The sequence below is a fragment of the Sinocyclocheilus grahami genome, unplaced genomic scaffold, assembly GCF_001515645.1.
Source record: "Sinocyclocheilus grahami isolate Dianchi unplaced genomic scaffold, SAMN03320097.WGS_v1.1 scaffold216.1, whole genome shotgun sequence".
In the NCBI taxonomy this organism is placed as follows: Eukaryota; Metazoa; Chordata; class Actinopteri; order Cypriniformes; family Cyprinidae; genus Sinocyclocheilus; species Sinocyclocheilus grahami.
Window position 1 is genome coordinate 432,041 of NW_015505395.1, and position 22,072 is coordinate 454,112.

At 35.5% G+C, this 22,072-nt stretch overlaps 2 protein-coding genes across 5 annotated transcripts; both read right to left on the bottom strand.

Annotated features, from left to right (window-relative positions):
* Window positions 1-21: 21 nt before the first annotated feature.
* On the bottom strand, window positions 22-7,401 carry hsd11b1lb (hydroxysteroid (11-beta) dehydrogenase 1-like b). The gene is made up of 7 exons (XM_016286899.1): window positions 7,168-7,401; window positions 5,400-5,530; window positions 5,019-5,130; window positions 3,021-3,112; window positions 2,842-2,935; window positions 2,563-2,728; window positions 22-861 (listed from the first exon to the last, which is right to left on the bottom strand). Exons 1-7 carry the CDS (start codon window positions 7,241-7,243, stop codon window positions 675-677), a joined length of 858 nt encoding a protein of 285 aa, XP_016142385.1. The 5' UTR covers window positions 7,244-7,401; the 3' UTR covers window positions 22-674.
* Window positions 7,402-10,673: 3,272 nt separating this feature from the next.
* On the bottom strand, window positions 10,674-20,844 carry LOC107596226 (spindlin-W). Of its 4 annotated transcripts, none has more exons than XM_016286903.1 (5): window positions 20,756-20,844; window positions 19,253-19,294; window positions 16,286-16,533; window positions 14,287-14,520; window positions 10,674-11,236 (listed from the first exon to the last, which is right to left on the bottom strand). In XM_016286903.1, exons 2-5 carry the CDS (start codon window positions 19,270-19,272, stop codon window positions 11,031-11,033), a joined length of 708 nt encoding a protein of 235 aa, XP_016142389.1. In that variant the 5' UTR covers window positions 19,273-19,294; window positions 20,756-20,844; the 3' UTR covers window positions 10,674-11,030. The 4 variants fall into 4 exon arrangements, with proteins under 4 accessions (XP_016142389.1, XP_016142387.1, XP_016142388.1 ...); XM_016286901.1 differs by having other exon boundaries at window positions 16,286-16,536; window positions 20,756-20,771; XM_016286902.1 differs by lacking the exon at window positions 20,756-20,844 and adding an exon at window positions 20,349-20,437.
* Window positions 20,845-22,072: the final 1,228 nt, after the last annotated feature.

Sequence of the window (22,072 nt, forward strand, 5' to 3'; positions counted from 1 at the left end):
TAATTCAACAATGCCAGACAAATAAATACACAAGCATTTTAATAATTAAGCACTAGCTCTTAAATGTCCTCCTTATAGAATTCTTAAGCAATAAATAATTCCTTAAGTGTGATTAATAGCATTTTGTCCATCTTGTGTTGAATGTTATTTGTTCTGTGACTAATAAGTATAATGAATTGATTGTGTGTTTGTAATATTTACAATGTTGTGATGGCTTGTCTTACACATGTGGCTTTATAATGGGGTATAATATAATATTTAAATTAATAAATGAAATATCACAGTGACCTGCTGCCTTTTAATTTCTAAAATGCAAAAATTGCCTCAAGTGCACATAAAACATTCATTCATCACAATGCATATGTTCTTAGGAAATAATGAAAATCCTGTTTGTAAAAGCAACTGAATGTAGTTTTATGGATTTTTGTGACTTTGGCGCTTCCTACCGTTAAGTGAGTGGAATTCAGTCTGGTAAATATATCGCTGTCCTAATCCAGCGGATAGCTGTACACATGCATTTGTTGCTGTGTAAAGCGATCAGCCCTTTTAGCAGAATTTCGGATCTTGTCAACCAACTTACACAATCTCAGAACAGACAGAATGATTTTGAAACTTCGATTTCAAGGTAAAAGCCTTACATACAGTTGCTTTAATGTCTGAACTCTGCTGATGTTTTAGTCCATATTCTCCGCGCTGAGGCTTGATAGCAGAATGTCCTTCATGAAGGGGAAGATGTTATTGATCAGGCAGGTGAAGTAGTGGAACCAGGGGTAGTAGGCCTCTTTCTGACGGGTCGCCCCGGCTTTGATGATGCTCAGAGCGGCTTCACTGGCGGGATAGGCGGTCATCGTGGTGAATCCTCTGCAGAGAGATTTGATAGAGAATACAGTTATGGGGGATTCAGCCAGTTACTACTATGATGCATTTAAAAAACTATATTGACTGTATGACAGTGAAATTAATGCGTTAATGCAAATAAGTGCTTAAGTGCTTAGTTGTCATGTAGTAAATATTCAAAAAAAGAAAAAGAAAACTATGGTCCAGACATGTTCCTTTTCGGTTGTGTGGTTGTGTCAGTGTGTGTGAAGTTGCTTGAATGATGAATCATTATCCAGAAGAAGATGAGTGGCGTCTGGTGTCGATAGTTATGTTTAGCACATTGTTCTGTCCACTATAATAGATCACCAAGGTAACAAGATAAATGAGCCTGAGGACAAACTGCAAATGAATTCATAAACCGCTTCCTAAAAATATATTGAGTGATGCACAGAATAGAATGGATCATTGATTGCATTTGAACCGCACTAATGTCCTCGAAAGATCTGGACAGAAAACACTTTGTATCTTTCTTAACATTAGTTAATACAAATACAACTGTTCATTGTTAGTTCATGTTTGCTCAGGTCCATAAAATAATATTAACAGACTTTTGAGGTTAATAGTGTATTAGTAAATGCTAAAATGAACTAAGATTAATAAATGTATTTTTCATTGTCAGTTCATTTTAACCAATGCAGTTAATTAATGTTAACAAATGGAACCTTACTGTGAAGTATTACCAAAAAAAAATGCAAATTGCATGTTATAACCAAAGTGATAATGGCATTTTTTTCTTTGTTTGTAATGTGATCTTTTTTAAACAATTTAGCTAAAATATTTGTTTTTTTAACAAAAATATTCAACAAAACAAAACAGGTTTCACAAAAGACAAGTTCTTAATAATAAATAAATATATAAATTCATTAAAAATAATAATAATAATAATAATAAAGAATAAATAAATAAACAACTGATCATCTTAATGATAGTAAATACGTAAATAAATAAATAATATTTAAATAATAATTAAAAAAAAAAATCTCTTTAGGTTATCTTCAGATTCATCTCAGAAAACTATTTACATTTTTCCAACTCAGTGATTCTGTTTTTTAATTTTTTTCTGACATAGTGTTAAATCTTTCACTTGGTTGTTATAAGTTGCACAGAATAAATACAGCTGGATAAAACTGTGTCCGTCTTCATTTCAGGCTGCAAAGCGACAAAATGTGATTATTTTAAAGGGGGTGATTGTTTTCTATACCCACTGTAAATAAACATAATTCTTACCATTTTAAGATATCCCATAAAACAGCAACACATAAAGATTACAAAATTGACAGCAACCTCATTAAACATTTAGGGCACAAACTGTAAATTCAGAGGCATGTTGCATTTATGAAACACGAAATACTGTGTTTGCTATATGATAGAAATGCTGATTCAAGAAAATGGCTTAAACTACTTCAGTCTGTGTGCATTGAATTTATTTAATACACGAGTTTCACAATTTGAGTTGAATTACTGAAATGAACTTTTCCATGACATTCTAATTTATTGAGATGCACCTGTATTATATAATTTACTTGATAAATGTGAATAAAACATGGTTATGTTAATTAAAAATAGTTACTACTTTGACTGAATATAGCATTTCTAATATTACAAACTCAAAAAAATAAATAAAAAAAATCCTCCCAAGTCATCATTTTTGTCTGCAGTGGAGAGTTAAAACAGAAAACCAACCTGATCTTATTCATGGCTGATTCTGTGTCTATCAGTCCGAGGATCAAGATGGAAACAGACACGTTGCTCTTCCTGATTGCCAGTTCATTCTGCAGCGCTCCGAAGAATCCGTTCATAGCAAACTTGGTAGAGGTGTACGGAGCCACAAACGGACTCGCCAGCTTACCTGAATCAGGGACGAAAAGAGCCAAAAGTGCTTTGAACTTTTTCAGTTCCAGCAGAAAAACTGAATCTAGATTAACATTAATTGAACGTGCACCAACAAAGTTAAAGACTCACCTGCCACTGAAGACACTACAATGATGGATCCACCAGATGTTTCCAGAACAGGAAGAGCAGCTGCGGCCATTTGCACATAACTCACAAAATTCACCTGCAACAAGTGAGAGATCAGTGTGGAAAGAAAATGAAGAAATCCACACATTGCAACACTGCAGCAACAAAATCCTGTGTTTGACCTGCATGAGTGACCTGACGTGATCTGCGTCTCCCTTCCAGAGTTCAACATTGGTGTTTCCAACATGATTCAACACTAGAAAGTCCAGCCCACCTGCAGGATGGACATCAGGAGTATCATGCTGAATACATTCGGCAAAGTTTGGAATAATTATGATTTTTTTTATGTTTCTTCTCCCACCAAGGCTATATTTATTTGATGAAAAAGACAGTAAAAACATGAATACTGTGAAGAATTATTAAAATTTATAATAAAATCAGCAAATCATTAGAATGATTTCTGAAGGATCATGTGACACTGAAGACTGGAGTAATGATGCTGAAAATTCAGCTTTGATCACAGAAATCACATTTTATTATATATTACAAAAGAAAATTAAAATCCCTGGTAGCCCTTCAGGAAGGCACTCTTCAGATTTTGGTAGCTCGAAATAAATTTAACTAGCCCAAGTAAAAAAAATACTTCTTTTTTTTAAATAGAAACTTGGATAGGAGTTGAAATGTCAATCAAATCATTTTCAAAACACAAATATCAACAAATATCAAGGAAGGAATTTAATTTAATTATTTACAGGGTATCTGCAGAATTTTTCAAAATCAGTTTAGGGATTTTATGACCCCTTTTAAGAGCTGCACAAATAAACTGAACACTGTGTGAGGGCAGGGCAATGACTATGGCAACATATTAAACCGCAAAATTACATGATTTACAGTTCAGATACGAGTTTTCACAAAAACAAAAGGTCATTATAATAAACAAAATATAATCACAAAACAAAAATAATAAACATCACATTTCATTCTTTAAACCATTTTTAAGAAAAGGGATGAGTCAAACGTATAAATTCTTATATTAATTTAAAACACATAAGTATTACTGTCTTAACTGTTTAGATTTTTAGATTAGCTTCTTTTCACATTTACAACTCTACGTGTTTGCTGCGTAAAAACACGGGTCGATTTTCGCATTCATCTGAACATAAACAGCAGAAAGCCTTATTGAAAATGTAAAATCATTCTCTGCCACTAGGTGGCGCTCATAAATGCTACTTTATCAGGCTACTTTATTATAGTTAAGATTAGGGCTGGGTGATATAGCTAAAAAATGTATCAGCGATATAATGTTTCATATCGTTCGGTATCGATAATTATTGACATTTTTTATAACCTTTTTTAAAACAAAGAGCAATAGAAAAAAATGTTTACATTTAACCACTGTTTTTAAATTAACTCAATTTATTGACACAAACAACACATTTTTTTGTTTTGTTTTAACAGTTAAACACAAAATAAAAATTAAACAAATATCTAATTTCTAATGTTTTATATGCAGATTCAATAGGTTAAACTTTTGGCTCGTTTCCCAAGGGCGCAATGAGCAAAATAATGCAGCACATTAAATTGTCAACGCAAGGAAATAACTGTCTATAAAAATAAAACATGCATTACGTTAAATTAATTCATATAAATCAAATATAATTTCGTAAATTGCATAAACAATTATTGCATAATATTATTATCTCCTCATCACAGGCAGGCACAGCATTCATGTTCGTGTTTGTGTGTGCTGTCTGCGTCACTCATAGCACGTGCCTATATCGTGCACTATATCGAACATTTTGATATCGTTATCGAAGAAGGTTTACCGTCGATAAATATCGATACCGTTTTATCGCCCCCAGGCCTAGTTAAGATGAAAAGAAAATGCCATAGAAACCTTTCTGAAGACAGTCAGTTCCCTTGCTGCGTTTTGACTTTGAAACGTGCAGTGCCCATATTTATTAAATGAAATCATAGCCTTAGATTTTCATTTTGGTACATTTTCTGGAAAACACCATAGCCCCTGGATGTCAGGCGTCAGGATTTCGGGAGCCATGTGTATTTGAAATCAGTAAATGCAGCTTTGGAGAGCAGAAGAGACTTCTTTCAAAAACGATTCTTCTATTATTCCAAATAGCTTATGTATTTCACATGCAGTGTGTGATGCAATCATTTCTCACCCAGTTTTTCCACAGCGTATTTGAAGACTCTCTCGGGGTCGGCGGGGTCAGACATGTCTCCGGTCACATACATCGCCTTCTGAGCGCCCAGTTTCACACACTTCTGCACCACCTGAACAGACGCAGGCAGCGCAGGATTTCTGTAAATCTCTAACGTTCATTTGCTCAGTTTCTACTTTCATGTAAAATCACTGTTTTATTGCTCCCCTTACATAGAATTCTACCAATTCTCAGCTTTACAGCCTCTGCATTATTTGACACAAATATGATCACAGTCCATTGTTAATGGAAACACTATAGAGAATATCTTAAAATGTTTTGAGCTTTTGAAAGCATTAATACACCATTGTTTAAAAACTGGTTTGGGACAAAACAACTGACCTTTTTTAAAGCATCTACTCGTCTGGCAGTGATGACGATCTGAGCTCCAAACTTTGCATAATGGTAGGCCATCTGCTCCCCAATCCCTGAACTGGCCCCTGTGATCAGCACTCGGGCCCCCCGAACAGACTCTATGCGCAGGAACACACTGTCTCGATGTAATTCAGGACATTTCATTGCGTTTCAGGTAACTTAACCCAGCCACCACTTGATCATTGGATTTCTTAAGGCTTGAACTCCCAAAACATAAAAGCTAGAAGCAATCTAAAGCCTACTGTATCATATTTGATGCGCAAATTTCTGAGGACCCTGAATGATCAACATGATCAAAACATTTCTGTTAAATGTCCACCTTCTGCTCGTGCTTCGCATGTCTTTTTGCTGTCAAATCTTTACGGATTTTAATAAAGTAAATATATGAAAAAACTTTTCATATCTTTAGTAATATTTCAAGATGAACACTTACTGGACTGGAGCGACTAAGGTTTACTTAATTATCCATACATCATTTTTTAGAAAATCATGTTCAAGTGTTAGTCTCAAATATGATTGTCAGGCTTTTTCTATCTCTCAATCATCATTGTATTGCATTGCATTATATGTTTTGATCATAAAACTAAACATTTAAATATCATCTTACTAAGACGCATTATTGGCAGATATAGAGTGGCAAATGATGTTTATATGATTTTATGTATGTATCTACTATACTGTTATAAAGATCTCACAGATTTACATTACATGCTATCAGAATTTCATCTTACTTTTTGGCTACATAAATACATGCAGTAAATTGCATTTTTTGCTGTTTGGGCCCTTGAATAAAACTTGAGTTTTAAAATTGAGAATAAAATGGTCATAGGGTTTTTTTTTCTTTTCCCAATACATTTTCATTTTAAAATGTTTTTTTAGTATTATTTCATATGTGAGGCTTTACAGAGTTCAAATGTTCTCTTAAAGTGTCATTTTAATTCTATATATTTCAGAAAGACAGCTTCAATTCAGTTTTTTTTTTCAATGATTCAGTAACCACAAAAGTTAAATCTCTAGATCATCAGCACATGTATTTTAACCAAGGTTACATTGATATGAACGAACCATAAGTTACATAACCCTAATAAAAGAGTCTGCCAACCGTTTTCAAGACTAAAGTTTAGTTGGTTAAAGTTCTAGTGGAATACTTGCAAACACTTGGTATTTTGAGTTAAATTTGGAAGCAAAGCCGATGTTAAAGCAGTCTAAAAAATATAGTTGTCATATAGTAACATGCAAATAAAAAAACTGCAGAAACAATTAGCTTTCAAAGTAACACTTTACAATAAGGTTCCATTAGTTAATGTTAGTTAATATATTGAACCAAGCAATGAACAATACATGTATTACAGCATTTATTAATCTTTGTTAATGTTAGTTAATAAAAATACAGTCGTTCATCGTTCATGTTAGTTCAGTGCACTGACTAATGTTAACAAGCAAAACTTTTGATTTTAATAATGCAGTAGTCGCCTAAATGTTGGAATCAACATTAAGATTAATAAATGCTGTAGAAATATTGTTCATGCTTAGTTCATGTTAACTAAAGTAGTTAAATCATGTTAACTAATGCACCTTAATGTAAAGTGTTACCGCATTAAACATCTTTTTTTTAGGATTCCACAAAGTAGGCTACTGTATGACATGTTGATATTAGTCATGGCAAATTAAGGACTAGAATATAGCATTCAATAATAAAATGAGCATAATAACACCGTAAAGCTGTTGTCCTGACCTGGATCAAACGTATCTCTCCACATGTAGGCCGTGAGGGCAGCGATCAGCAGAAAAAAGCCCAAATACCCCTTCATTTTCACTGCTGTCCTCGATCAGAAGCTCAGGGTGTGAATCCAGTGCGAGTGCATTGAGAAATGCCACTTCTGACTGCATGTGAGTGTACTGCTGATACAGAAAAGAGCCATAAAGCGTGACTGACCCTGAGATCCAGCGCGCTGGATAATAATGACCGAGAGTTCAGTGCTCAGTAGGCTGAAGGTCTGTCACTATTGTTTACAATACTGGGTTTCTTTTTACAAATGTCTGTACTGTGTCAGTTTGGTGAGCAGGTAAGAAATTCCACGAAAAGGACGGACCGCTTTACGGCAGAAACAAATGCACGTGTACAGCTATCCCACTGTAATTACGACTTTGTTTGGCGATTCTGAAAATGAAGTCAGAATTGTGATATATATATAAACATATAATTGCGAGATAAAAGCTCGGAACTGCGAGAAAAATCCGCATTTTTTACTCGCAATTTTGACTTTTTTCGCAATTTCGAGTTTACATCGCCACAGAATAAAAAGGTATTTCAGAGCCGGCCCAAGAAGGCATAAGCGAACTAAGGGGCTGCTTAGGGCTCCCCTGGCCACCAGGGGCCCCCCAAGAGTACATGAAATGACAGCTTGTTTTTTTTCTATCTCTTTTTATATGTCATGTCAATGGACAATGGTAATAATACAAAAATGCAATATTAAATGTGTAAATTAGTTTGTTTTGTCATTTAAAAAACCTTAATGACCATGTTAGTTGATCTATAATGCGCGCTGGACACTATAATAGATCTGTCGGATTAACGGATCACGTAAATTCACCCATTTCTTCCAAAATACAGGAAAGTAAGTGGCCAGTGAACTGGAAGAAAAACAGAGTAGACTTCATAGTTACCAACACAATGTGTATATGATAGGAATAAAACACGGATTATTATTGCCGCTTTCCAGAGAAATAAGTGTTTTTAACAAACTATAAATGTATTTTTTTGCTAGTACTTAATTGAAATGTCTGAAACCAAAAATAAACTTTATGTGGTTGAAAACACCGAACAGTTATGATACTGAGCGCGTCTTTCTCTGGATCGCACGTTGCGTCAAAGGGTTGAAATCGATCATAATGTAACATTTTACTTAGAAGACCAAAACTTTTATCTAAAACTAGCTGTGCAAAACTTTCTTGGATATATATTTTTGTATTGAAAAATAAGCTTCGGTTTCATAAACTTGGAACTGATAACAGCTTAACATTATTTACATTAGCTTATAGGGTCTTTGCTATTATATTCCAATATCATTATGCCTCAATTTGCAAGTTACAGATTAAGAGTTGTTTTTTTTAGGTGTACAGATGACTTGATGCTGTGTTTAATCATGTATGTTGTTAAAATAACATTCTGTTTCATAAATGCATTGTCTGCTGGTTTATTTAGCTACTTTTCAGTACACCGCCTTAAGTAGGCCACTTAGTACTGTATTTTAAATTAACACCTGACCACTCTTGTGGGTTTGCTACGGTTACAATTAAAAATCGTAGAAGGGTAAAAACATGCCAGGCAGACGTTGGTATGATGTATGCAACACAGCTACAACAAATACAATTGATAATGGGTGTGAGATTTATAGTGTGCGAATAATCAAGCATTGACAATAATCAGTTGTATTGGCGGCACCGAGGGGCCCCCAAATAAAATTCCGCTTAGGGCCGGCCCTGCAATTCACAATTATGTTCTTACATTTCTAAATCAAAGTTGTATTATTATTTTTTTTATAATATTATTTGTTTCTATTCTGTAGCCGAAACAGTTGCTTTAAATGGCTGAAACATTCATACATATTCAGCACAGATTATTCTGAGTTAGTGGATCTCATAGGTATTTGTTCGTATGACAATGAATATAAACATTTAGAACACAATTTTGCTGTGGCAAATCATTAAAAAATCTATTCATTTAATTATTACTGATATTTTTTTAAATAGTTTATTTAGATTCTCATCCCTATACTGTCATTAAACTGTTTTTACATTATGTGCATTTTATGTGTGACTAAAAAGTCCATAAATAGAAAAAAAGTACCATGAGAACAAATTTCAGTGCAAAAAATATCTCTTATTATTTACGATAACATCATTACACAAACAGTCAGGATGAATAGTTTGACACTCCTCAACGTCACCTACTGAAACATAACTTTGGTAAAAAGCAGCAAAAAAAAATGATGAAATTGAGGAACCAAAGAAACCGGCAGAAGCTCGCAGACCACACGATTAAACACATTTACAAAGATGCCAGAGAGAATTACTCGTTCACAGTTAGAAGAAAGAAAAACCGCAGAAGCCTGCTGAGGGTCATGAAACCTTGAACATTTCAAACGGCTTGAAATCATCAAACCTTTTGTCTACACGGAAAGCAGAAATATAGTACAAGTTTTTTTAAAGCACAACGGAGAATATACAGAGAACGATCCACCTGATGGCAAACAGACCAGAAACTCAATCCATATGCACAGCTCAAAGTAGAACAATTCATTTACAGAAATGTGCATTTCACTGAACAATACTTTCCTGTAATCCCAAATTGGGTCGCCCAAAAAGATTTACTGTGTCAGGAGAAACAAACAATTTATCTTTTCCAAAAAATAAATTAAACCCACAATGTGTTTTTGATAACGACATACTGAATATCTAACTAGAATATAACTTCACAATAAACAACTGATGATCTGTGTGAAGCGCTAATGTACAGGAGGAATTCCAAAACTGTCGCTCTGTCTGAGAAGCAAAACACAGCAGGAAAAGTTCAGCAAATACACCCAATCAGAGAGCAGATCTGAACATCCTACATTTACATATGAAATCCCCATCTGTATGCATTACATTTACATAACCAAATCCATTTATATACAAGTCAATTGTAAGTAGTTGTCTAATTAGAGGGATAGTTCCCCCAAAAATGAAGATTACCCCATGATTTACTCACCCTCAAGCCATCCTAGGTGTATATGACTTTCTTCTTTCAGCTTACGCTATGCCTACGTCATCCGCTGGAACACCACTCTCTCGTGAGCGCACGTACGACAGTTAGCGGAAGCTAGAGATTACGGTTTATGAAGTTTTAAATATGGATATTTTTCTTACACAAACGCATCACTTCACTTCAGAAGACCTTTATTAACCCACCGGAGCTGTGTGGAATAATTCTTATGATGGATGAATGCACTTTATCGGGCTTCAAAATCTCAACACCCATTCACTGCCATTATAAAGCTTGGAAGAGCCAGGACATTTTTTTATATAACTCCGATTGTATTCGTCTGAAAGAAGAAAGTCATATACACCTAGGATGGCTTGAAGGTGAGTAAATCATAGGGTAATTTTCATTTTTGGGTGAACTATCCCTTCAATACAGTTAATATTATTAATTTATATAACTACACACAAAACCCTTAAGTGAGTTTTTTTTTTTTAATCTGTGGTCAGAACTATTTACAATTCAAAACTCCTTGAACATTCGTACATACGAAAACGCAACCTTCTCCAAGGGGGAACGGAAGCTATTCCATGGGATTATAAACATACCAAATGATGCCCAACGCACACGTATAAATACACTGTTTTGATATGACAATTGTAAAAATCGTCTCCCTAAGCTGTGACATCAACACAAAATAAACCCTGTACACAGACGCTTCATACAACACCTCAGCGGCCAACCCCTCACAGCGAGGCATGGCAGACTGTACAATGAGAGGTGATGATGCTTAAGCTATGAGGAGGTGTAGCAGTGTGGGTTCGTTTCGGGTTTCTTTGTTTTGTCTGTTTTTTTTAGGTGGTCTTGACCAGGTCGTACACGTGGATGTGGAAATCGTCATCATATTTGATGTAGTAGACAGACGGCTTGGCGGGAACTTGGAAGATGACTAGGCCTGTTCTCTTCACGCCTTTATCCGTCACATACTCCACCTGCTTACCCACAAGGCTCTCTGTTTCCTCACCGGGCTTCCTGTCTGCAGGCAGCAGGTGTTTATTCTCTGTGGAAACAAAGGGGTGGAACGACTTTACTTCACAGTAAACTGAATGAATTAAAACGACTTATTTTATAAATAGAATGTAATTAATGTAATATTAAACATTTTATATTAAATACATAAAAATAAACATGCATTTTATTCATTCTAATTAGAGGGATAGTTCCCCCAAAAATGAAGATTACCCCATGATTTACTCACCCTCAAGCCATCCTAGGTGTATATGACTTTCTTCTTTCAGCTTACGCTATGCCTACGTCATCCGCTGGAACACCACTCTCTCGTGAGCGCACGTACGACAGTTAGCGGAAGCTAGAGATTACGGTTTATGAAGTTTTAAATATGGATATTTTTCTTACACAAACGCATCACTTCACTTCAGAAGACCTTTATTAACCCACCGGAGCTGTGTGGAATAATTCTTATGATGGATGAATGCACTTTATCGGGCTTCAAAATCTCAACACCCATTCACTGCCATTATAAAGCTTGGAAGAGCCAGGACATTTTTTTATATAACTCCGATTGTATTCGTCTGAAAGAAGAAAGTCATATACACCTAGGATGGCTTGAAGGTGAGTAAATCATAGGGTAATTTTCATTTTTGGGTGAACTATCCCTTCAATACAGTTAATATTATTAATTTATATAACTACACACAAAACCCTTAATTTAATAAAATAATATAAAAAATCTAAAGTTTGGGGTCAGTAAGATTTTTTAATGTTTTTAAAAAAAAAGTCCTTGTCACCAAGGCTGATTAAAAATGTATTAAAGATTGATTGAAAACGCAGTAAAAACAGCAATATTGTGAAATATTACTACAAATTCAAATAACTGTTTTCTATATGAATATATTTTCAAATGTAATTTTATTGTAATGTTTATTTCTGTGATGCAAAGCTGTCCAGACTTCAGTGTCACATGATCCTTCAGAAATCATTCTAATATGCTGATTTGCTGCTCAAGAACAGTGTTATTTTAATATTATTGAAATACTACTAGTTTTTAATTATTATTTTGAATCCGTTTTTATTTTTATATTTTCCATTTTCATTTGAATTTTAAAGCTTTAGTAATTTTGTTGTTTTTGTTATTTTCAGTAGTTTTTTTTATGTCTATACACTTTTTATTAACATTTTTTTTTTTTAATTCTTCATCATTTTAAATCAAGATACAAGATCTCTCAGACATGGCTAGTAAGAAACCAGTCTCGAGTCACAGACAATCATATGTCATATGATGCGATTTCAATTTTTCCTTTCTCTTTGGAGTGTTACAAGCTCTTGGTGCATAAAGAAGATCTGTAAAGTTGCAAAGACTAAAGTCTCAAATCCAAAGAGATATTCTTTATAAAAGTTAAGAGTCAGCCACGCCTACCTAAAACGCCTCGTTCTAACACGCCCCCACATGTCTACCTCACAATGTGGGAAGATTTGCATAACACTGCCCAAATGTTCACGCAAAGAAAGGCGGCGTAACTTTTATTCGCGCTGTAGTATTGTTGCTGCCGCCGCCATGTCGTGAAGACGCTGTGTGTTTCGTTGTGAAAGCGAAACTACTTTGTTTGGCCTTCCAAAAGAGGACGATATCCACTTCGTTATGCCTAGAGCTGATCCGTGCTGGTCGCTGAGGAAATACATCAACTTCACGCTGTGGATGGACGAAGCGGAGTCCAACCCGGGGTCGTCACATGTGGTTGCCGCAAGCTCGCCGGACGCTCCTTCATCAAATCCGCCGGCTGCCGCTTACTCTAGCCCGCAGGCCTCCGCTCACTCTAGGCCGCCGTGTGTGACGCTGTGTTTCGTTGTGAAAGCGAAACTACTTTGTTTGGCCTTCCAAAAGAGGACACAACTAGAAATCAGTAGTTAAGTTGTATTTACAACACTGTTCCAGAATAGTTCAACCCAAATATTCAGATGTGTGCAGCACATTTTATGGAGGACTGTTTCCTGATCCTGGGAGAGTAGACTACAATGCCGGCTGTTCTGACTCACAGACTGTAAGTACGTTTTCTATATATAAAGAATTTGCCACTGACCGATTCAAACGCACTTTGAGCAGTGTAGAGTAGCGCTTGTTGTTTGTCATTTCTCCGATCACAAATGCAGACATGGTTTTATGTTTACGCGGCGCGATGCAACGCGTAAAAATACAGTATAAGTCATTATAATCCTTAATTATGTCCCCACTGGATGCAACAAATGCCTCGTTTATAATTGGTTTTAATGTTTATGTCTCGTCACTCCGCCCGGGACACGGCATCACAGTATGGTAGGGGCGTAATATTTCCGTCACACGCTTGAGGTATTCAACCAATCACAACGCACTGGATAGCTGGCCAATCAGAGCACACCTCGCTTTTCAGAACGATGAGCTTTGTAAAAATCAACGCGTTTTAGAAAGGCGGGGCATAGAGGAGAAACAATAGGGCCTTTCGTTTCTTAGTCCTCCTTTCCGTTCTTTCAATCGATTTACGTATACGTCGACTTTCCATGTCCCATTATTGTGAAACCCACGAGACACAACAAAAACACAGCTCCGTTCACAGCGTCCTCCATCCTCCTGTTGTTAATGTTGTTCTTCTTTGTTTCTGTTGTTGAACGCCGCGCACAAATGACGACGCTGTCGACCGGCTTACGTCACTTCTTAGTACACAATGTCGGTACGAATGCAACCCTTTAAATAGTACTTGGAAATAGTTCGCGCAAAATCGTCCCAGTACTTTAGTACTGTACATTTAGTTCTGAACTAAAGCGGTGCGAAAGGCCCTAGTAATGTACAGTATGTGGAAAATAATGTGGTTTTTTTACCTTAAACCGCATAAACACATTTCATTACACCAAATACCAAAATAATGTTCTTTTTAGCAACATCATATGACCCCTTTAAAAGCGTCTGCTAAAAGCATAAATGTAAATGTTACTATTATAAAATTAATGTATAATATTCATCTAGATCTAGACATATTGTTTTATACTTATTTAATATAAAAGGTGAGAAATTTCAGAAACTTTCAACTAAGGTTTTATTAAAAACATCAGCTTATTTACCCGCTTCAGGTAAAATTCGGAGATCTCCGTCTTTGTAGTCGTCCCAGAGCTGGTACATGTAGAGCACGGGGTCCTTCTCATATGTGATGTAGTACCAGTTGGTCATGATGGGCGCTCGGGACAGGACCATCCCCCTCCACTCGTTCTTCTCTCCGTCCTCCTTCTCAAACAGATGCTCCACGGCTTTTCCCACCAGCTCCTCTGCGTCATGAGGAACCTTGATCTTGTTGTTCACTTCAAAGGGTTAGGAAACAGCAAAATGACTAAATGAGCATTCAAGTGTTTTACAGTGATTTTACCCTGCTTAGGAGCTCTGGTTGAATTGAATATTAATACATACTGATTAAGAAAAAGTTTTACATTTACATTACAGTATAAATAAATAAATATATAATAACAAAAACATTATTTTACAGATTCCACAGACACTAATTATTGTTTTCATTACAGTACTCAGTGAGATTTTTTTATGTTTTTGAAACAAATCTCTTAAGTTCACCAAGACTGCATTTATTTGATCAAAAATACAGTAATACTGTGAAATATTATTACAATTTAAAGTAACTGTTTTCTATATGAATATATTGAAAAATGTAATTTATTCCTGTGATGCAAAGCTGAGTTTGCAGCATCATTACTCCAGTCTTCAGTGTCACATGATCCTTCAGAAATCCCTCTAATATGCCGATTTGCTGCTCAAAAAACATTTCTGATTATTATCAATGTTGAAAACAGTTGTTTGTATTTATTTGAAATAATATAAACGTTTTTACTAGGGATGCACGATATTATCGGACCAATATCGGAATCGGCCGATAATGGCTTTAAATGTAAATATCGGCATCGCCGATATGAAAAATTATGCCAATATGTCTTGCTGATAAGAGGAATACATTAACTCACATGTGCTCAGGGTGTGCTAGCAATTAAATCACGTCAACAATGCGATTAGATCATGTCAGCATTTTGGCTCATTCTTGAAGCAAAATTTTGCCTGAATGATGATTAAATTCACAGTTTTGGATCGCTGCATTTAAACTGAGAAGGCACGTATAGAATGATGCGTTCGGTGTACGATAAAGTAAACAGTAATAGCACGTGCAGCAGCAGCAGCGGCAGCCTGCCCCGGGTCCAAATGGCCGCTCAGTAAGGAGTTTTAATCTGTAGGGGGCGCTGTTGGCCTACTTCTAATAAAATGAAAGCAAAATACACAAATAATATTTAGACCGTGTTTCTGATTAAATAAAGCAGTAATTGATGCCATAAAATCATGAGTGTGTCTCAGAAGCTATAGCTTACAAAAATCACAAACATGACACTTAAATTAAATAATTTTATAAATACCTACTGATTTATTAATTAATGTCTAATATGTTATTTTTTTAATATCATTATCATTATGAGCTCTAAAAGATTTTCAGAATTTTTACAACTATTTTGCTTTAGACCATTTACAAATATTATCATAAAATAAAATGTTAAGGTTACCACTGCATCTTTCTGGGAAAAAAAATGCAGTGATTAATATATAGTTTATTTATAGTTATTTTCAAATCTTCAATGTATTGTCATTATAAAAGAACTTTATTATTGTTTATCTGTCAAAAACTAACCATAATTAAAAATAGTTATATATCGGTATCGGCATCGGCCAAAATGAGTTGAAAATTATCGACATATCGGATATCGGCAAAAATCTAATATCGTGCATCCCTAGTTTTTACTGTCACTTCTGATTAATTTAATGCATCCTTGCTGAATAAAAGTATTAAAAAACTGACTTTATACCATTACTGAGATATAGAATTACTTATATCATGAAATTTTGGTCATAGGTATTCACACCCAAAGTAGCACATACTGTTTTAGTAGCAGGATTATTTATCAGACTTAGTTCATGAACTATAAATACTACTAGCAACTGCTCATCTTTGCACATGTGCTACTTCCTGTCACTGGCTTGTTTCCTGTTCGCATCACAACAGATCCACCTACTCACCCACTTTCTCAGTAAGAACTTGCAGGTTGGAGACCCTCTCGTCCTTAAAGAGCTCTATGCCATAGACGCAATCGAATCCGTCGTATTTAACCATGAACAGGGAGGAGTTGACGCTGAGGCGATCCAGCACGGTGCCCTTCCACTTGGTCAGTGCGCCCTTCTCCCTCCAGCTGTGTTGGATCCGTCGGCCCAGCAGGTTGTTGGGATCTGGGGTGAGACTGTCGCTCAGCTCGCCGCTGCTGCGCTTCCTGCTGAGCAGAGAAGAACAGGAATGTAAAGGGCTGCATTAAGTCTGGTGGAGTGCAAATCGAGGATCATTTTACAACTCAAACTCTCATGATTATAATTTTAGCGATTTTATATTGCATAGCAAATATAATACACATGGTTTATGTAACAGATACACATACTGTACATTAGTCTAAAACAATATAATTTAATAATATAAAATATAATTTAATTAAGTATATTAATATAATTCTAATTAGTTTATTCATATAATTATAAATATAAAATACATAATTATAAATATTACTATAATTAATATATACCTATATAATTATATATTATATATATATTAATAATATTAATATAATTATAATTTCATTCAGCAGGGATGCACTAAAAGGATCAAAAGTGACAGTAAAGGCATTTATAATGTTACAAAAGATTTCTATTTTAAATAAATGCTGTCCTTTTGAACTTTCTATTCATCAAATAATCCTGAAAAAAATGCATCGTGGTTTCCAAAAAAAATATGAAGCAGCACAACTGTTATCATCACTGATAATAATCAGAAATGTTTCTGAGCAGCAAATCAGCATATTAGAATTATTTCTTATGGATAACACTGAAGACTGAAGTGAAATGATGCTGAAAATTCAGCTTTGCATCACAGGAATAAATTACATTTTATAATATATTAACATAGAAAACGGTTATTTTTGATTGCATAAATGCAGCCTTGGTGAGCAAAGGAGTGAACTTAAGTGTGCATTATTCTAAATAGAACAAATTTGTTTTCATAATCATTCATCAAACTTGATGACATTACAAAGTCTGTTTATTTTTCAACCACCTGGCTCTATTCTGATCTTTAGCAGCCACTTTTCACAATCCAACCAATTCCAAAACAATTCCCACCCTGTATTTGTGTGTGTGTGTGTGATTATCCTATTTCAGTCAGAAATACATAAATCACCTAAATAAAATGGGTTCACACTGACTCTACAGGCACTTAATAGAAATAAATAATGACAAATATTTTTAAAATGTTGTCTACTCACTCACATGAGATGAAGAATAACTGGTAACTTCCAAATTATACAGTACCCACATGGCTGACCTTTAAATAAAACTACCAACCTCTCCCAACTGACTTGAGTTCAGCCGAGCACAAGAGTTCAGAGCTCAGTTTAATCATTCACTGCATCTGTCACTCAACATTTCTAACGCTCAAAACACATTCCTGGAAATGTCACAGCATAATCAAGCTTGCAACCAAAATATCACCCTGGAGCTGCTGATAATCTGAGCATGTGCAGATTCATTATTAGTCAATTTTGAACTACATGGTGTTGCTTGACAATTCTCATAAGGCTGCGGTTCTCTCGGTTGGTTGTGCATCTTTTTCTTCCACACTTTTTCCTTCCACTCAACTTTCTGTTAACATGCTTGGATACAGCACTCTGTGAACAGCCAGCTTCTTTGGCAATGAATGTTTGTAGCTTACCCTCCTTGTGAAGGGTGTCAGTGATTGTCTTCTGGATAACTGTCAGATGAGCAGTCTTCCCCATGATTGTGTAGCCTAGTGAACCAAACTGAGAGACCATTTTGAAGGCTCAGGAAACCTTTGCAGGTGTTTTGAGGTGATTAGCTGATTGGCATGTCACCACATTCTAATTTGTTGAGATAGTGAATTGGTGGGTTTTTGTTAAATGTGAGCCAAAATCATCACAATTAAAAGAACCAAAGACTTAAACTACTTCAGTCTGTGTGCATTGAATTGATTTAATACACGAGTTTCACAATTTGAGTTGAATTACTGAAATAAATTAACTTTTCCATGACATTCTAATTTATTGCGATGCACCTGTATATGTGGAGAGCAACGCTGTATATGATACAATTTAACGACAGCAAGACTCATTGTTCAATGACTTAAAGCAACGGTTCACCCAGAAATGAACATTCGCAGGCCATCTAAGATGTAGATGAGTTTGTTTCTTCATCAGATTTGGAGAAATGTAGCATTCCATCACTTGCTCAGCAGTGCATGCTCTGCAGTGAATGGGTGCCATCAGAATGAGAGTCCGAACAGCTGATAAAAACATCACAATAATCCACACAACTCTTTTATTCACTTCACTAGATGTTAACTGATGGACTGGAGTGGTGTGGATTATTGTGATGTTTTTATCAGCTGTTTGGACTCTCATTCTGACGGCACCCATTCACTGCAGAGGATCCACTGGTGAGCAAGTGATGTGATGCTAGGTTTCTCCACATCTGTTCTGATGAAGAATCTTAGATGACCTGAGAGGGAGGACACTTTCATTAAATGTTCATTTTTGGGTGAACTATTGCTTTAATTCACTGACCAACAGTGATGGTAATCCATGGCACGTCCATATATATCAGGGTTCCTCAAATCTTGCCCTGGGGGGCCAATGCGCTGCAGAGTTTAGCTCCAACTCTGATCAAACTCAGCTACCTGTGATTTTCTAATGATCCTAAAGACATTGATTAGCATGCTCAGGTGTGTTTGATTAGGGTTAGAGCTAAACTCTGCAGGAAAGTGGATCTCATGGGCCAGATTTGAGGATCCCTGATATATATCATGCTAAAATTAATTTACTATGGTATTTACATTTTACACAGACTCTGGTATCCCTGCAATGTCATCATATGTCAAAGTAACATGGTACTGCCATTCTGATACAGCACATTAATATTGTTTTTACTCACCTGGCCCTTTTCTTGGACATGTTTCCAAAACCTCAAACACGCCTAGAAGAGAAAAATGACAGAATTACAAGAAAACCAACAGGTTTGCTGGTCTTTTTAATGTTTTTAATGCACTGGTCAGTTTTGAGAGTTTGGGCTATTCTGCTTCCATAACATTCCATTTATCCACTTCAGAAGCATTTGCTACACTAAACTTCACAGTTTTATTCCTGTCTACGTTCTAAACATGTTTACGGAAGGGTTTCATCATATACCATTTGCCTATTTTTATAAAACATTTTATTAATAAAACATGGTGAAAAAATTGCAATGCAAAACAGTTGTCTTAATGTACAGTGTTTATTCAGCTGGGAAGTATGGTGGTGATGTTCACCTGTGGTGAACAATACAGATAACACTTTCATTTCAGCGTATAGAAACTGATGGAGTGTCAGCATATGGTTGGCCACATGATTTTGACAGCTCCATTCAGTCCTAAATCTACTACAGATAAATCTACTACACTCGTTCAAATGTTACAATGTTTCAAGAATTGTGAAACAGATACATGACTGTATAATGTTACATATGTAACGCCACGTTGTCTTTTGTTATTTTGTAGCCTTGCCACATTAATCTGGCCTCTGATTGGACAATGACTCAACAGCGCCTATGTTGCATAATTACATCGAATCTGCGGCATGTATTCATGTGTTTATGGTTTAATATCGAGTTAAAGTGGACGTGAAATCCCCGCAGAACACGAGACATCCACAATATTGCGGCATAATAGAGGCCGGTTAATTTTTCATGTCTTACTATGTGAAAACTGTGCTGTTTCTGCATATGTCGACCAATATATAACATTCACATCCTAACTACCATATCAGACATGAGTAATGCAACTAAATGAGTGCTGAGAATCTATAAAAAGCCACAGAATCGGGTCGTTTCGCTGCTTCACATGAAAACCACCAACGCAGCTATAAAACGCTGGTGTTTCTGTCCTCTGCGCAACCGGCAAAGTCCGCTTTATCTTCGTATTTAATCGTCATACACACTCTAAATTCCACGTGAACACGTGTTTTTGTATAAATCGTAAGAAAAGCAAGATTACCTGGCCTCTATTTTCATGTCTATGATGGACTTCCCTCTGCAGAGATCCTCATGTATAATGCTCGTCCAGACGTCAGGCAACAAGCTGGCACGGCCAGTTTAAACTACAGCTCCCATAATGCATTGTCGATGAGAATCGCTCGAACAGCGGGAAGGGAATTCTGGGAAATGTAGTGAGAGGGTGTGTGAACTCGGAAAGGGGCGGATTGATCGCATTCTTCCTGTGTCTTCTGTTTGACTGCCGCTATGTTTAGGATAAAACAAAAGCCATTTATACAAGGACTAACTAAACTTACTAATGACTTACTAAAAAAACGCCTGCATAAAAGTCATCAGAGATGATAAAATCTCTCTGGATGTTATTGTGAACCTTATGGGCAGGTAAATGTTTACTAAAAGCAAGATTACCTGGCCTCTATTTTCATGTCTATGATGGACTTCCCTCTGCAGAGATCCTCATGTATAATGCTCGTCCAGACGTCAGGCAACAAGCTGGCACGGCCAGTTTAAACTACAGCTCCCATAATGCATTGTCGATGAGAATCGCTCGAACAGCGGGAAGGGAATTCTGGGAAATGTAGTGAGAGGGTGTGTGAACTCGGAAAGGGGCGGATTGATCGCATTCTTCCTGTGTCTTCTGTTTGACTGCCGCTATGTTTAGGATAAAACAAAAGCCATTTATACAAGGACTAACTAAACTTACTAATGACTTACTAAAAAAAACGCCTGCATAAAAGTCATCAGAGATGATAAAATCTCTCTGGATGTTATTGTGAACCTTATGGGCGGGTAAATGTTTACGACTTTTATTAGCACTGACGGAACTACATTTCCCAGAATGCACCAAGACTTTTCTTTGTCATTCCTTTGGTCAGCTTTGGAGGAATGGGCCTTTGCTTTATTCGAAGCGTGTTTCTTATCCCATGTAAAAAGAAAAATAATTTAAAAAATATGTAAAAGATACAAAATGTATAATCCCCAAAATAATCCTTGTGTTTTGTACAGAATAATATTTTAAGTTTTTTTTTTTTTTTTTTACAGTTGTTTATACAGAGTTCAATAAATATATAAAGAGAAAAAAAATGCAGCTTTACATTTCTAAATTTGCACCTGAAACCGAAAGTTATGCATATTTAAATATATTTAAATGACACGTCTTGAATCCATACAATTGTTCATTGTAACGCAACGCTGTGGATTCAGGGTCCACTGCATTATATTTAATATTCTCCACTAGAGGACACTAGTGCTCCATTCTCAGAACAACAGGACCGTGCAAACCTGGTATAAACACAAACTTACCAATAGCAAATATGTTGTCATTCAACGTTCTTCCCCAAGCTTCTTCTTTGTGAGATAAAAATAAATAAATAAATAAAAAATAATAGATCACTCACCAAATGTTTAGTGTTACTGAACAGTGATTAACAACAACAAAACAAAAAAAAAACAGTTAAAAATGAAGTGAAAGACTACATACCGTTTATTTTGAATAGCATTATAGACAATTCATCATATATAATTATAATTTCTATATTGTAAATTATATATGATTAATTTATAATAATATAAACAAAATTGCTGATATAAAATGTAAAAAATATTAATAAAAAAATTAATTAAATAAAAAATTATATTCAATACCAGCTGGATCCTACACTGAACATTATAAAAAATTTAAATAAAATTTAAATAAATTTTTTTAAAAGCTGCAATGTGTGTTTG

Coding starts and splice junctions, on each gene's coding strand:
- LOC107596226 (XM_016286901.1), bottom strand. CDS start 19,272: ATGTCCAAGAAAAGGGCCAG. Junction 16,537..19,252: donor ATGTCCAAGAAAAGGGCCAG/GTGAGTAAAAAC, acceptor TTCTCTGCTCAG/CAGGAAGCGCAGCAGCGGCG. Junction 14,521..16,285: donor AGTTCTTACTGAGAAAGTGG/GTGAGTAGGTGG, acceptor AACCCTTTGAAG/TGAACAACAAGATCAAGGTT.
- hsd11b1lb (XM_016286899.1), bottom strand. CDS start 7,243: ATGAAGGGGTATTTGGGCTTTTTTCTGCTGATCGCTGCCCTCACGGCC. Junction 3,113..5,018: donor ATACGCTGTGGAAAAACTGG/GTGAGAAATGAT, acceptor TCCATCCTGCAG/GTGGGCTGGACTTTCTAGTG. Junction 862..2,562: donor TCAGCCATGAATAAGATCAG/GTTGGTTTTCTG, acceptor ATCTCTCTGCAG/AGGATTCACCACGATGACCG.